Source organism: Miniopterus schreibersii, assembly GCF_964146895.1.
Source record: "Miniopterus schreibersii genome assembly, chromosome: 18".
NCBI classification, from domain to species: Eukaryota; Metazoa; Chordata; class Mammalia; order Chiroptera; family Miniopteridae; genus Miniopterus; species Miniopterus schreibersii.
Window position 1 is genome coordinate 5,034,205 of NC_138121.1, and position 16,426 is coordinate 5,050,630.

At 52.2% G+C, this 16,426-nt stretch overlaps 1 protein-coding gene across 2 annotated transcripts; it reads left to right on the forward strand.

Annotated features, from left to right (window-relative positions):
• Nucleotides 1-1,983: 1,983 nt before the first annotated feature.
• LOC308548493 (neutral amino acid transporter B(0)-like) lies at nt 1,984-12,974 on the forward strand. Of its 2 annotated transcripts, XM_081120052.1 has the most exons (8): nt 1,984-3,524; nt 5,830-5,872; nt 6,293-6,340; nt 7,210-7,376; nt 8,896-9,129; nt 9,892-10,086; nt 10,228-10,359; nt 12,137-12,974. In XM_081120052.1, the coding sequence occupies exons 1-8, from the start codon at nt 2,962-2,964 to the stop codon at nt 12,369-12,371; spliced, it is 1,617 nt and encodes a 538-aa protein (XP_080976178.1). In that variant the 5' UTR covers nt 1,984-2,961; the 3' UTR covers nt 12,372-12,974. The 2 variants fall into 2 exon arrangements, with proteins under 2 accessions (XP_080976178.1, XP_080976179.1); XM_081120053.1 differs by lacking the exon at nt 5,830-5,872 and having other exon boundaries at nt 2,284-3,524.
• The last annotated feature ends 3,452 nt before the right edge of the window (nt 12,975-16,426 follow it).

The following is a 16,426-nucleotide window of genomic DNA, read 5'->3' on the forward strand; positions in this document are numbered from 1 at the left end:
TTCCTGCTTGGAGTCCCAGGCCTTTGTTCCCCCCATTGATGAAATCTAAATCTGGGTAGGTTTGGCTGAGTGGGAAGAAAGTCGGTTTTAATCAGTTGGTATGTTTTCCTCTCCAAGTGTGGCGAGGGCAGAGGGTGGGACACTCCTGGCCAATCCTGGACCAAGCCCTCAAACCTTCCCTTCTTGGCCTGGACCCACCCCACACTCCCCGAGGTTCTGGGATTCTGGGGTCCCTGAGTCCTGGAGCCCCCTCCCTTGCCTCCTGTCTGGCACCCCTGTGCTGGGAGTGGGTGGGCAGTGACTGAGCTAAGCTTGCCCTTCCACGTTGCCCAACTGGCCTGAACCATTTCTGCATACCCCAGGGGCCCCGATTATCAGCAGGGCTGCCAGAAGGTTCCCGTCCTCAGCCTGGCCACCTGCTGCAGCAGCACCTGAAACCCAGCTGCTGGGTCCCACCTGGAGCCTCTCAGGCTCCCTGTGCCCTTGGCCCCTGGGGTCTGAACACTTCTGGGGGGAAGCCCGGGCCTGTGCTTCTGTCTGAAAGACACATGGAAGGGCCTTTCACACTTGCCATAGGTACAACGTTGACCTCAAAAGGCTATGGCTTAAAATACAGGAGAGTGTGGTTTGCCAGGCACCAACCAAAATGCTTTATGCACATGAACCTGGTTGACGCCTCCATGATCTGTGAGGCGGATGCTACTGCTATCCCCATTTCACAGCCGAGCCAACTGAGGTGGGGGAATTGAGTGACTTGGGCCCTGACTGGGTAGCTCAGTTGGTTAGAGCGTCATCCTGATGCGCCTAGGTTGCAGGTTTGATCCCCAGTCAGGGCACATACAAGAATCAACCATTAAATGCATAAATAGTGGAGCAACAAATCGATGTCTGTCTCTAAAAAAAAAAAAAATTAGTGATTTGCCTGAGGTCATACAGCTGCTCAGCAGTGAGATGCAGTGCCCATGCCAAACTGCAAAGCTAAGGAAGCCGCTGCTTTCCTTCCTGAAAGAGGCCACTTTTAGCACTTTCTACAAATTCTTTTTTTTTTTTTTATCCTCACCTGAGTATATTTTTTCCATTGGTTTACAGAGCTTGGAAGGAACAAGGAAAGAGACAGAAACAATGTGAGACAGACAGAATCAATGTGAGAGAGACACATCGATATTTATTTATTTTAAAATGTATTCTTATTGATTTCAGAGAGAGGAAGGGAGAGGGAGAGAGAAACATCAATGACGAGTCATTGATCGGCTGCCTCGAACCGTCACCTCCTGCTGAGCCAGGCCGGCCCGGCTGCAAATTCTTTCAGAGATAGTCAGTGCATTTTTTGGGTTTGATTGTTAATCCTCACCCCAGGGTATTTTTTTAAATTGATTTTATTTTTTAGAGGGGAGGGGAGGGAGGAGGTGGTAACAAAGGGGGGGGGCGGAGGGGTATGTGTCCTTGACCAGAATTGAACTGGAGACAAAGTTCCCCACCTGTCTCAAGTCTATGTGACATCTCTCAGCGTTCGGTTTTGTGAATGTGGTTTGTTGAATGACTAAAGGAATGTATTACTGAATTGACAGATGCCTGTTGAAGAGTTTAGACTTTATCCTGAGGGATGCCACTGAGGCCACTAAGAGGGTGGGGTGACTAGGTTAGATCTGTGCTTGGAAACCTAGACTGTTTTCAACTTTGTGGCTTTGTATATACTGTTCCCTTTGTCTGGAATTCTCTTTCCCTAGGATTGGTCCAACCCCTTCCTACCCCAACTATGATGTCTCCTCCTCCAGGGAGCCCTACCTAAACCCCAAGCGGGGTCAAGCACCCCTTCTGGGCTGCCCCATCCCACACTCTGCGTCATCATTATCTTGGGATGGGTCTCTCTGCCCCTCAGGACTGCGATTCCCCCGACGACAGGGTTGTAATTACCTTGGTCATTGCTGGATCCCTGGTACCGCCCATCGTAGGGCCCAACAGGAAATGGCTCTGCTTCGGGAGGAGCCAAGTGTAGGAGCAGCGGTTGTGTCCCCTAGGGATTGAGGGCACAGACTGGGGTCAGAGACGCCTGAGTTCAAATCCCCTGCCCAGATGATGGGGTTTGGGCCACATGAGCCTCGTTACCTGTATGCGCATCCAGTTTCGTCAACAGGGAGCTGACTTCTCCAGGATGAGCGGGGATGAAGGCCCGGCGGCGCTTCTGCCTCAGGGCTTCGTACCTGCGCTTCCCCGGGGCGCGGGCCCCCCGGAGCCCCCGGCTGGATCCCGAGCTTGTCGCTCCGCCTCCTGGGCGAACTCGCCGCCCCGCAGGGTCCTAGAGCGCTGGCCGCGCCGCAGCCAATCCGCGCCCTCGGCTGGCTCGCGGCCGAGTCACCCCGGCGGAGGAGCCTAATCCCGGCAGGGTCGCGGGGACGGTTCAGAGCCCCGCCCGCGCCGGGGAGGGTTCGTCTGGGCCGACGGCCGTTTTCTCCAGAGACCCGGACCGCCGACTGCCGCTCCCAATGGCCCGGACTTCCCCTCTTGGACGCAAGCCCCGGGTTCCCTTCTTCCCGGAGCTCCGTTTCCGACTCCGGGACGCAGGCCTCAGAGCCCCCCTTTTCAGGGCCCGGGCACTCCAGGTCCCCCCCTCCTGGATCCCGGCGTCGGGGATCTGCGCCACCAGGACCTCGCCTCGTGAAGACCACCACCTCGGCCGCGCAGGTGTCGCCAGCCTTCCGGAGCCAAGGCCCCCAGGTCCCAGCCCGAGCAACTCCTGTATTCCCACTCCCAGGGCCAAGAGGCGCGGGGGCTCCCGGATCTCAGACACCCCATCTTCCCAGAGCCAGGAACTTGGGCGCTGTGAACTCACACTCCAAGGAACCCTCAGAGTTCCAGCTCCCACGTGTGACTCAACCCTGCGTTCTAAGGACGTCGGTGTCCTAGGAAGGATCCCCAAGCCCTCCCAGCTTCCTGCCGCTAAGGAACCCCGGGGCGTTCATCATGATGGCCAATCCGCCTGAGGGACACCCCACAAAGCTGAAGGGGGAGCCCACCGCGAGCGGTGTGCCAGCGTCGGTCGCCATAGAGGACCCAGCTGCTGCAGGACGCGGCTGCTGCAGTTCCCGGGACCAGGTGCTCCGCTGCCTGCGCGCCAACCTGCTGGTGCTGCTGACGGTGGTGGCCGTGGTGGCGGGCGTGGCGGTGGGGCTCGGGGTGTCGAAGGCGGGCGGCGCGGTCGCGCTGGGCCCCTCGCGCCTGGCGGCCTTCGCCTTCCCTGGGGAGCTGCTGCTTCGCCTGCTGCGGATGATCATCTTGCCGCTGGTGGTGTGCAGCCTGATCGGCGGCGCCGCCAGCCTGGATCCCAAAGCGCTCGGCCGCCTGGGCGCCTGGGCGCTGCTCTTTTTCCTGGTCACCACGCTGATAGCGTCCGCTGTCGGCGTGAGCTTGGCGCTGGCGCTGCAGCCCGGCGCCGTCCTGGCCACCAACTCCTCTGCAGGAGACACCGACTCTGCGGAAAAGGCCCCCAGCAAGGACGTGCTGGATTCTTTCCTGGATCTTGTGAGGTCAGACCCCACGAGCCCGCGGAGCGGGGCGGACTTCAGCCACGTGGGGAGGGCGGTGGTGTCAGGGATGGCTGGGGTGGCCACGTGGAGGGGAAGGGTGTGTGGAACTCGGGGTTGTCCAGAGCAGGGACATCCCCAGGGGCCTCAGGAAAACTCTAGGGAATGGGGGGGGGGAGCTCTGGTCCTTCAAGGGTCAGGGTACAGAGGGTGACTCCTGGGAAAGGAGACTTATAAACGTGGGGGACTGGGGATATAGGAGGACCCCACATAAGGGTGATAAGAAAGGAAGTCTTACAGGGAAAGGGGAAAGTAATGCTGGGGGTCTTGGGGGACATAAGAGGAGCTCTCCTGTCAGGGGAGGGGATCCTGAGGGTTTACAAGGGGATCTTTGGGTGGCCAAGGGCTCCAGGATGGAGCTTCTGGATAAAGGTTTGAGTCCAGGGTCTGGATAAAAGATGTGAGACCCAAGGAGCCCGTGGAGGACCTGAGGAGATCAGAATGACCCCCACCAGACCCTCTTCCTAGTCCCAGTGCTTCCCATGCCATGTGTCACCCAGACAGCCAGGTTCTTTTTGGCCGCCCTTCCCTACACAGTTCAGCTGGGCCCTGGTGGCTTTCCCAGTATATGTCCCTGGTAAGTCCTGCCACCTCCACCACTTTCCATTCCATTTCCTCCCTCTGTGCTCTCCACCCCCAGGCTGCCTAGAAGGGGGCCAGTTAGAAAGGGGGCAGATTGTTTTCCTTCTGGCCTCTTGCTTCCTGCAGTCCCCCTCCCCCCTTGCTCCTACCCGCCAGAATGGCTCTCTCTCCTTTTAAGGAGGACAGACTGCTGGATCCCCATGGCCTTGCCTTTGGGGCCTGCTGATTTGGGGTCTGCAGGTTGGTTGGGGACTTCCTGGAAGTGGTGGAGGGGAATGATGAGTCAGGGAACCGGGTTCCCCAGCCTCTTGGGGCCTCAGTTCAGCCTGAGAAGGGAAACTCACCCAGAAGTTGCAGTGGGTGGGCACCTCATGGCTGGGAGAGATTAGCTGGGCCCTGGCCCAGCCCTGGTTGGCCTGGCTGAGGACCAGCTTACTTACAGATGGACACACCCACTCAAAGGCTGTTTATGTGGACAGGCATCCCCCATGTGCCAAAAGAAAATTCACTCACCCTTGGCACATAGTTACTCCCAGACTCAGCTGAAGTATCTGGAGCCGCACAACTTTCTAACCAGCTGACACACAGCTGGACGCAGGCACATAGACACTCGGCCGCGGCTGTGAGGTCGTACACTGACAAATGGGCTTGCACCATCACACTCCCATACCCACTGGGGACTGACGTCCTTTCAGCACAGACATACATACTCAGGCCTACATGGCCACTCAGCTGTCCCGCCTATCTGAACACTAACCCGCACCCCAGCCACATATCAGCACTTGACAAACCAAATACAGACCCACAGCAACAGCTGTACACTCACGTCACTGGGAGGAGGAAGACGTCAGAGTGCCCAGGGTCAGGGCTGCCAGCTGGCTGGTTCAAATCCCAGCTCTGCCAGTGCCTAGCCAGGCAAGTTGCTTCAAGTTTCTGTGTTTCCGCTTCCTTTTCTGTAAAACGGGATAATAGTGCTCATCCCTGAGGGCTCTTGTGGGCTGATTGACATACAGCCCTTCCTCCAGTGCCTGTAGCCACTTTGCTATTTTCATCTCGCCCTGAGACTCTAGCGTGTCGTCGGACTCACACACGCACTCAGTGGGTTTCAGGCACACTGCTGCACACCCAGTCACACCTGGACACTATCACAAACGTGGCCTTGTGAACACAGAGGCACATTCATGGCACACACAGCCATCTCTCATCTCCCTCTCTCCCCACCTCTTCCCAACACCCAGATCTGACCTGGCAGCCAGCGCCTAGGCCCAGCCTGCCCCTTCTCAGACGCAGTGGCTGACGCAAGATGTCCAGGATGTTAAGTTTGCTTCCTGGGGTGGAGATGAGGCCCATGTGACCCTGCCCCAGCCTGCCTTGGGAGGCCAGCATTCCTCACCCTCAATGGCAATCCTTTCAATCCTTTGGGGCTATGACAACAGCCTACTGGGGCCCTAGGAAACCAGCTCAGCCTTGAGAAGCCCCGAAAACGCGTGCAGGCCAGGGTCAGCTCTGCCTGACCTAACCGAGCTGAGGAACCGGTGGGGCCATATGTGGGTACAAATGGGCCTCCAAAGGTCCCCCAACCCTAAGGGGCCAATCCAGTCCCACAGACACCCCTGACCTCCCCCTGTGGGATCTAATAACCTCGCCCCCATGTCTATCTCTGCAGAAATATCTTCCCCTCCAACCTGGTGTCTGCGGCCTTCCGCTCAGTGAGTCCTCCGGTATCCCCAGGGGTGGGGGGCAGGCAGGGAGGAAGCCAGCCAGTTGCAGGCCCCTGGTGCTTGATTGTGGTGGTACCTGCCCACATACTTACCGGGAATATTGCAGGGTTCTTGGGTGACCTCTGAAACGCATCCACACCCCTCATCCACAAATGAGAATATGGACTCTCAGCCCCCACTGGGTCTTAATTCTAGCTGTGTGATGCTGGGCGAGTACCTTTACTTCTCTGAACCTCGGCTTCTGCCTCTGGAAACAGGCATGAACAGTCCTATCAGTGGGTTGCTGGTGGGATGAAATGAGATCATGTGTAAAGGGATGTTTAGGGCAGGCTTTGAGCATTGGAGGTGCCAGTATGGGGTGGGGGACCTCGATGACTATTGACACCCTCTTTCCAACCCCCCTTGCAGTACGCTACCTCCTATAAAGAGAAAGATCTCAATGGAACCAAGGTGAAGGTGAGAGCGGGAGAAGGGTGGGGAGACCCCACCCTTTGGCCCATTATTGTTCCCGCCCCAGCCTTTGTTTACTCCCTGGGTCTTGTAACATTTGGTGTGCAATTTGTTTCAAACTCTGTGCAGCCCCTCCCCAATTTCTGTCTTTCTACCTTTCTGGAATCTCCATTTTGACCCGTCCTCTCCCTCCCCACTGCCCACCGTGGTCCAGGCTCCTCTTTTCCCCACACCCCATCTTGGCCTGGCCTCCTCCCTGCTCTGCCCCAGGCCCGGCAGCCTCAGTGGTCTTTCCAAAGCACAAAGCTGACCCTGCTTCTCCACTGCTCAGAGCCCCGTGGTGCTCCCTGGTGTCCCCAGAAGAAAAAGAAAGCCCAGGCTCCTCGCCACAGTTCACGGGACCCTTCAAGGTCCAACCCCTGCCCCCCTCCCCACTGCCCTCCCAGTCTTATCTCATGAGTCTGCCGGCTTCCTGCACTCCAGACCCAGTGGATTTCTTTCTGCTCTTTGAATGCCCAAGTTGCTCTCATTTCTAGCCTGTTGCAAATTATTTCCTCTCTCTAGAACCTTCTGCCACCCCTCTTTACCTGGTTCACTCTTCCTGTTCTCCAGGTCTCAGCCCCTTCCTCCAGGAAGCCCTACCTGATTACCCATACCCCTGACTTCCCACACTCCCCCAGGTTCTCCACTTTCAACCCTGCCCACTCTGGGTGGTCCCTGGCCATAGGTCTATTTCCTGTGGCCTTGTACCATGAGCCTTGGGAGGAAGGGACCCAAATTGGTGGGTCCCAGCACTGGCTAGGACAGGCCCTCAGTGACTTTGCAAGTTGACTGAGCATCTCTGCCTCCCATCTCCATCTGTTCCTTGCCCAAAGGTGCCTGTGGGGAATGAGGTGGAGGGTATGAACATCCTGGGCCTGGTGGTGTTTGCCATCACCTTTGGCGTGTGCCTGCGGAAGCTGGGGTCTGAGGGAGAGCTGCTCATCCGCTTCTTCAATTCCTTCAACGACGCCACCATGGTGCTGGTCTCCTGGATCATGTGGTAGGTGGTGGGAGAGGGGACTCGGGGTGTAAGGTGGGAAGATCCTCTGTGCACTTTAGAGCCAGATGCCCTGGATTCAAATCCAGCATCAACCATTCCATGGCTGTGTGACTTTGGGCAAGTGACTTGCCCTCTCTGTGCCTCAATTTCCTCATCTATAAAATAAGGACAGTGCTGTAGCCCATGAAAGCTTAGACTGCTACTGGCACCTTGATTTTACTGGGAGGTGACAAAAAGACAGCCAAGCTATAGCCACAGCTTGGCTAACACATCTCAGTTTTAGAGATTTAAAGGTAATCAAATGTCTGCCTCTGGATCAGTGATCTAAAATTGCACCTGCTTTCTAGAGATATCATGAAGATGAAACAAGTGACTGGATATAGGTAAAGAAATCACTTAGAAAGTGCCTTAAAAGCGTGGCACTTACTGAGCATGACTTAATATGAGCTACAACTATTACCATTATGAGCTTTGTTAAATGATCTTAGTTAATGAGAAAAAACATATGCACAGGCCTCTGGCTTCCATACTTGTCCCCTCCCCAGTCTCACACTGACTCTCAGGCCCCACCCTGGATCTAGAAAGTCAGAAATTAGGAGGGGGCAGGGTTGGAACATCTTTAACAAATCCTACACCCCCACCTACCGATTCCAGTGCAGCTGACATCTCACCTAAGGAAGCTGCTGTGCAGGAATCAAGCGCCTTTTGACTAATAAAAGCACTTTGCTGGAAAGGCTGGTGATGTGTGGGCAAGAGCAGTCTCTGCAGCTGGGTGGCCTGGGCTCCCATCCCGGCATGGCCACTTCCCAGCTGTGCCCTACCCAAGTTACTTATCCATCTGTGCCTCAATTTCCCTATCTGGAAAATGGGGTTGTGCGGACCAGGCACAAAAATTAATACGTGTGAAGTGCCTGGGACATGGCTGACCTATAGCAGGCTTACAGAAAACAATATTAGCTAATATTTATCAAGTGCTGACTTGTATAATTTGTTGGCACATCCCACTGGCCAGAACATGGGTATTTGGCCAAACCCAGGCACACAGGTGGCTGTAAGAGACTCGAAATAGGAGCTCCCTTGAGGTGAAGATTCAGTCATGCTCAGGGGCTTAGCACATCGCAAATGCTTCACTCCTTGGAGCTGAGTCGTGGTCTTTTTATTTTTCATGACGTGGTGGGAGATTATATCAGTTTAAGTCATACTAGCTGCTATAACAGGAACCCAGGAAACATAAACGAGTCACACATGGTGCATGTTTCTTTCTCGGTCAAGTGTTAAGTCTGACAAATGTGGTTGGTGACCCCGCTCCAAGTGGCGATGGCAGCACCCAGGCTCCTTTTACCTCCCAGCTACACTGTGTCCAAGGGGACAGAGGAGGCGGGCAGGAGAGGTGCTGGGTTTGCACACGCTGCTCGGGGCGCCACCTGACTTGCAGGGAGGCTGTGGGCAGGTGTGTGGGCACAGTGCCTGGGCCTGGGGCGCGTGGTCAGAGGCTGCCATCTGTCTCCTGGCTCGTTAGGTATGCCCCCGTGGGCATCCTGTTCCTGGTGGCCAGCAAGATCGTGGAGATGGAGGACGTGGGCATGCTCTTCAGCAGTCTGGGCAAGTACGTCCTGTGCTGCGTGCTGGGCCACCTGATCCACGGGCTCCTGGTGCTGCCCCTCATCTACTTCGTCTTCACCCGGAACAACCCCTACCGCTTCCTGTGGGGCATCACGACAGCGCTGGCCACCGCCTTCGGGACGGCCTCCAGGTGTGACCTCGGGGTGGACCAGGGCGAGATTTTGAAGCTAAGGGACCTGGAGCAGGCATCACAAGTCTGAAGGCCCGTGTACCCTGTTTGGGGACATTGGGCCAGGGTGCATGGTCCCTCCTTTCCTAAGTTTCTCACAGGGTCTTGGACCTAACCCCCACTACCCAGCCCCCCCTAAAATAAGGAAACTACTGCTTTAGAGATTTCTTCCTCCCTTCCTGAGAACCCCTCTCCCCGCCAAGGCCCAGACCTGGGGGACTCTAGTGCTGGATCCAACCTCTGGGAGCTCTTTCCGCCTTCTCTTGGATAGTTCACTCATCTCTGCTGACCCTGTCCCGTGAGAACGGGACCATCCATATGGTGGCTCCCCCAAGAGAGTTAATAATTCTTAGCTGAGGTCTATTATTGGTGGAGATAGCAGGAGGTGGGGTCAGTGAGCTCTGAGACATTACAGAATTTAGGTATGAAATGTTGTGTGTATTTTGAGTAGCAGGGTGTCCAGGACGCCTACATGTTGGAATGACTGTAGTCTGTGGGATCCCTAGTACCTTGTGGCCCTGGAATGAGAAAGGCAAGGTGGCTGGAAAGGCTGTGGGTGGGGCCCGGGGGTGGGGGTGGGGGTGGTAGCTGGTAGGTGGGTGCCTAGACTTGGGCCAGGGAGGAGGGGCCATGTGAGCAGAGTGGTGTGGGTGCGGCTTGGTGGGTGGTGGGCCAGGCCTGGGGACCCTGTGGGAGCTCACTCTGAGGTGTGGTCCCTGGCAGCTCTGCCACTTTACCGATGATGATGAAGTGCGTGGAGGAGAAGAATGGCGTCTCCAAGCATATCTGCCGCTTCATCCTGCCCATTGGTGCCACTGTCAACATGGATGGTGCCGCACTCTTCCAGTGTGTGGCCGCTGTGTTCATTGCACAGATCAACCAGCGACCCTTGGATTTCGTGCAGATCATCACCATCCTGTGAGTGCTGGGTGACTGTGGCTGGGACCCCTGAGCCAGCTGACCCCTCCCCTGAGAATGGACACGGGCTGGGAGAGCAGGGCTCTCGTGGTAGCTTCTCCTACAAGGTGACGCCTCCCTGACCTTCCCTCTCCTCCCCAGGATCACGGCCACAGCGTCCAGCGTGGGCACCGCAGGCATCCCTGCTGGAGGTGTCCTCACTCTGGCCATCATCCTGGAGGCAATCAACCTACCAGTTGACATCTCCTTGATCCTGGCTGTGGACTGGCTAGTGTGAGTGTGGGTTTGGGGCTTCAGGGGGGTCAGGGGTACTCCCAGGAAAGGGGATGAGCAAGGGTCATTGAGAGCCTTTGGGCCGAAGAGGAGGGAAGGCCGGAGTTCTAGAGGCAAGGGGGTGGGACCATGAGCATTCGAGTCAAAGGGAAGGGAGGGATCTTGGGGCTTCTAAGAAGAACCCCAGAAACGTAGTGTGGGTAATAGGGTGGACTCTTAGGTCAGGCTGCTGCTTGTGTTCAAAACTTAGGGCCACCATTGCTAGCTAGTATGAACTTGGGCAAGTGTTAAACTCCTCAGTTTCTCCATCTGTGAAGTGGGGAGATGACATAATACATACAACTCCCTTGTAAGAGCCCCTAGTAAGTAGTAAATGCTGTATACATAATTGTTAGGTATCTCGATTAATCTACTAAGAGTATAAAAGATTGGAGCCCAGCTGGGGGTGGCTCAGCGGTTGAGCATCGACCTAGGATCCAGGAGATTGCAGTTTGATACCTGGTCAGGGCACATGCCCAGGTTGCGGGCTCGATCCCCAGTCGGGGGCGTGCAGGAGGCAGCCGATCAGTGATGACTTTCTCATCACTGTTGTTTATCTCTCTCTCCCTTTCCCTTCCTCTCTCTAAAAATCAATAAAGATATTTAAAAAATTATAATAATAAAGTAAATAAGAGTATAAAAGATTGGAAACAGTTTGGTTTCAAGTTAAATATAGAATTGGCATATGTCTTAGCAATATCACCCCTAGGTATGTACCCAAGAGAATTGAAAATATGTCCATGAAAACTTGTACAGAAATGTTCATAGTATATTATTCTATTAATCACTAGTCATAATAGCAAACAGGTAGAAACAACCTAAATGTCCATCAACTGATGAACAGATACAGAAAATATCACCTATCCATACAATGCACCATGGAGCCAAGCCCTCGCACCCACATGTTACCACGCGGGTGACGTTGAAAACATGTGCTGAGTGAGAAGTCAGACACAGAGGACCACATCATCTATGACTCCATTTCTATGATGTGTCCAGGACAGGCAAACATATATAAAGCAGATTGGTGGTTGCCTAGGGCTGGGGGATGGGAGCAAATGGGGGATAGCTGCTTAGTGGGGTGGGGGTTTCCTTTTGGAGTGATAAAAATATTATGGAATTAAATAGTGGTGATGTTTACACAATTCTGAATATACTAAAAACCACTGGGTTGTACACTTTTAAAGGGTGAATTTTATGGTATGTGAATTGTAGGTCCATTTCCTAAAATGCCACACACACACACACACACACACACACACACACACACACACACACACAGAATATAAAGAGGAAAGAAGGTCTTTGGGATTCTAAGAAGGAGAAAGGCCTGAGGGAGAACGCCGCATTTAAGGGCTGGAGGCTCTTCTGGGGCCCCAAGAAAAGGAGGGGGTGACTTTGAGCTTCCAGAAGGAGCAAGTCTTGTGTTTTATTGGAAGAAGGGTCATTGGGGCCCAAAGATGATGGAGCAGGAGATCTCTGGGATTCAAAAGCAGAGGAAGTACAATGGGACACTTTGGCACTCCAGGGGACAGGGGGCAGGGGCTTTGAGGTTCTAGGAGGTAGGGATGCTTGGCATCCTGAGGGGATGGGGGGATGACCTGCGTCCAGGTTTGTAGAATAGGGTTCTGTGTAGGATGGTGTGTGGGGACTTCATGATTCCAGGGAGAGACGGGGGAGAGAGCCCGGCCTTGAACCCCCCCTTGCACTCACTTCGCCGTCACTCCTCCCCCTTCAGGGACCGGTTCTGTACAGTCATCAACGTGGAAGGTGACGCCTTTGGGGCAGGACTCCTCCAATATTATGTGGATCAGACAAAGGCTCAGAGCCCCGTGCCCAGGTTGATCCAGGTGAAGACTGAGACAGCTGTGGCTCCCATGCCAGTCCCCATCGAGGAGGGGAACCCCCTCCTCAAACACTACCCAAGACCTGCTGAGGATGCTGACACCTTTGAGCAGGAATCGGTCATGTAAGCCCCAGGAGGGACCTTCCCTGCTCTGATGGGGCACTTTGGACATTGGAATCACAAGATGGATAAACGGACATACCAGGGCTCTGGGGGCCCTGCCCATACACTCTGGGGAGCCAGGGGCCCCAGCCTCCCTCCTTAACCCCAGATCTGAGAGGCCTTGCTGCTGGGATATATGTGTATGTGGGTGTGAATGTCTCCCCAAATCTCCCTGGTTCTCAACTCCTGCCCCCACCCAAGGTTAGGAAACAGCAAGATGGAGAAGTAGAGTCCTCCACGCCTCCTCCTGGAAGCCTGCCTGGCCTGCCCATCTCAGGGCACAGGGCACCACGTGGGACTCTGCCCTCTCTGATAGGATGTTCCGATGTGTGCTGGCTATTTTGGTGGCTGTAGGTGTGTGTGTCTGTGCGTACATGTGGGTGCTGTGACTCCACCTTACGTCCCACCTTGTCTTGGGAATTCTGGGTATGAGGAGACTGAGGACAAACACTGCTGTCACTCCAGAGGACATTTTTTTAGCAATTAAATTGTCAAGTATATCTAATCAGTTGTTTTTAATAATTTGACAAAAAGCACTAGCCACACAAATAAAAAACAGGATAAATTAGACTTCATGAAAATGTCCATCAACACCATGGCAACTACCACGAGATGCCACACACGCCTACCAGGATGGCAACAAAAACACCACCATGTGCTGATGGGGATGTGGGGCAACTGGACAGAGCCCATGCTTTTCTGGTGGCAGCGCAGCATGGTCCAGTGACTTTGGAAAATGGCTAGGCAGTCTTCTTTAAATTTGTATTTATTTTTTATTTTTAGAGAGAGGAAGGGAGAGAGATCAATCAATTTGTTGTTCCACTTATTTATGCATTCACTGGTTGATTCTTTTTTGTGCCCTGACTATGAGATCGAACCCACAACCGTGGCCTATCAGGAAGATGCTCTAACCAACTGAGCTACCTTGTCAGGTAGCAATCTTACCAAATTAAAATAGACACTTATGCCCTGGCCAGTTTGGCTCAGTGGTTAGAGCATCGGCCTGTGGACTGAAGGGTCCTGGGTTTGATTTTGACCAAGGGCATGTACCTCGGTTTCAGGCTGGATTCCTGGCCCTGGTCAGGGCATGTGCAGGAGGCAACCAATCTATGTGTGTCTCTCACATCGATGTTTCTCTCTCCCTTCCACTCTCTAAAAAGCAATGAAAAAATATCCTTGGGTGAGGACTATATATATGTGTGTGTGTGTATGTGTGTGTGTAATATATATAATATATAATATATTATATGTATTATATGTATTATACATATATATTATATGTATTATACATATATATTATATGTGTTATACATATATTATATGTATTATAATATATAATACATATAATATATTACATATTTATATATAAGTATATATTTATATATACATACACATATATATACAGTATATATATACTATATATATATATATATTTTTTACCATACAGCTCAGGAGCCCCACTCTTAAAAAATTCCCCAAGAAAAATGAAAACTTCACACAAAACCAGTACACAAATATTTATAGCTGCTGTCCTCATAATTGCCAAAATTCAGAAGGAAGTCACTTGGATAAAGTAATACAATTCTCATTCATGTGGTTGAAGGCTCCTTGGCAAAAAAGCAAGTATTGATATACAGTTGACGCTTGAACAATATGGGTTTGAACTGCATGAAGATCCACTGATACATGGATTTTTTTCAATAAATAGCTGTAGTTTTGATGTGTTGGGAGTCTGTGGATGTGGAGGGCCAACTGTATGCATTGATCTACATCACATGTATAGGGGACTTGAGCATCCGTGGGTTTGAATATTCAGGGGGGTCCTGGAACCAGTGTACCACGGATACTGAGGGACAACTTAAGTTTTGGGGGAGTCAAAAGTTTAACTGTATGGGGCGTTGGGGCCCCTAATCCCCGTGTTTTTCAAGGGTCAACTGTATTCAACTTGGATGCATCTCACAGATAGTATTTTGAGTGAAAGAAGCCAGAAACAGTACATACTATATAGTTCCATTTATATGAAGGCCTAGGACAGGCTAGAGAAATCAGAACAGTAGTGGCCTAGCAGGTGCTCATGGCCTGGGAGAGGGCACAAGGGAACCTATGATACAGCCAATGTTCTATGTCTTGATATGGGTGATGTTTACACAGATATAAACATGTGGAAAAATTAGTTAACCTGTACACTTAGATGTGTGCATTTTACCCTATGTGTATTATCTTCCAGTTAAAAATGTACACGTCACAGTAAGAAATTTGCTTTCCACCAGCACCTACATAAGAATGCAGGTATCCCTCGATACCTGAACTGTCACTGCGAATAGTCCCAACAAGGGCTTGCTCTTTTTTAACCCCAAATTTGCTATTTAAATAAAAAACGTGCTGTGCAACTATTTTAAGTCCTGTGTGAGTCCAGGGTGAGGCCGACACCAGTCGCAGCTCACCTGTTCTAACAGGATCCTGTCTTGTGAGTTATTGGAGTGTGTTACACATTTCCTTTCCTCTTGTAAATCCTCACCCTAGAATATTTCTCCCATTGATACTTTAGAGAAGGTGGAAGGGAGAGGGAGAGGGAGGGAGAGAAACATGGATTGGTAGCCTCCGACCCAGGACCGGGGATCAAGCCTGGAGCCGAGGTCCGTGCCCTTGGCCAGCATGGAGCCCTGACCCTGCAGTGCGAGGGCCGGCACCCTGGCTGCTGAGCCGGACCAGCCAGGGCACACGCTACACATTTCTGGTGCTATCTGTCTGGGTCCCTGTGCAGACTTGTGCCAGGTGCCTGGAGGCACCGCCAGTCCGGGTGCAGTCAGTGGTATGTTGATTCTCTTTAGTTTCCTTTCCCCCCACTTAACTCTGATGACTGTTGCAGGGTGGAAATATAATTCACATCTGATTCTCTGCAAACTTGTGTACTGCATTCAAACATAGCCACCTGATGCATGCATTAAGTGTCAAGCAGTCATGTAACCGGGTTTTGTCAATGCTTTCTAGTATGCCAAATCCTTGGTGGGTTGTTCCAGAAGTGTTTGAGTGTTTTAGCGGTATTTGGCAAAGTCGGTGGAGTTTTTGGAGGGTACTGAGAGAGAGTATGTTTTTTCCAGATTAAAATTGTTTATCCTCGAATTTTCTATTTAATGGCTTTTTTAGAGATGGATTAGATTTAGATTATGAGGGATGCCTGTTTATAGAGGTACATACCTACATATGTAATATATTGCATATACTACCTACATATACAATATGTATAGACACATGCAATGAATATGTAACTGGGCCAAGTTCCACCAAACAGTACTTTAGCCACTTTTTTCTGTTCCTTTTTTTTTTTTTGAAAAAATGTTTTCATTGATTTCAGAGAGGGGAAGGGAGAGGGATAGAAACATCAATGATGAGAGTCATTGATCAGCTGCCCCTTGCTGGGGATTGAGCCCAAAACCTGGGCATGTACCCTGACCAGGAATCGAACCGCAATCTCCTGGATCCTAGGTCAATACTCAACCGCTGAGCCACACCGGCCAGGCCTTTTCCCCTTTTATTTTAATCGCTGAGTATTCCTTGGTCTGGATGTACCCACCTCTCTAATGGACAATGTGGTGGTTTCCAGTTTGGGGCTATTGTGCATGAAGGTGCATTTGAACACAGGTCTTTGCATGCCATCCACTTTTCACAGCACATATTTTGTAATGCCCAGGACAATACACAAAATATTTATAACTTTAAAAACATTGTCCCATCCAACAGCATCTGGGACACGGACCCCCTTCCCTCCCACTGTGCCCAGTGTTAATCCCTTGGCTGCTGGGTCAGGGGGGAGGGCCAGGGGGCCCCAGGAAGGGCCAGGAGGGTAATAATAGGGGACTCATGGCAGGGAACACCTGCCAATGGATTAATAATCCATAATTTAATGTTTCCATTGTTTAAAACACCTGCATGGCCACACCAGTGCATGTGCTGGCTGGAATGTCAGCCCTGGGAAGGTCCTCTTGGCTCTCCTGAAATAAAATTCATAGGTAATTGAAC

What these genes read in the sequence shown, in the direction of transcription:
- LOC308548493 (XM_081120052.1), top strand. Translation starts at nt 2,962, where the DNA reads ATGATGGCCAATCCGCCTGAGGGACACCCCACAAAGCTGAAGGGGGAG. An exon ending in TGTCTGCGGCCTTCCGCTCA is followed by an intron (nt 5,873 to 6,292) that starts GTGAGTCCTCCG and finishes CCCCCCTTGCAG; the next exon opens with TACGCTACCTCCTATAAAGA. An exon ending in TCAATGGAACCAAGGTGAAG is followed by an intron (nt 6,341 to 7,209) that starts GTGAGAGCGGGA and finishes CCTTGCCCAAAG; the next exon opens with GTGCCTGTGGGGAATGAGGT.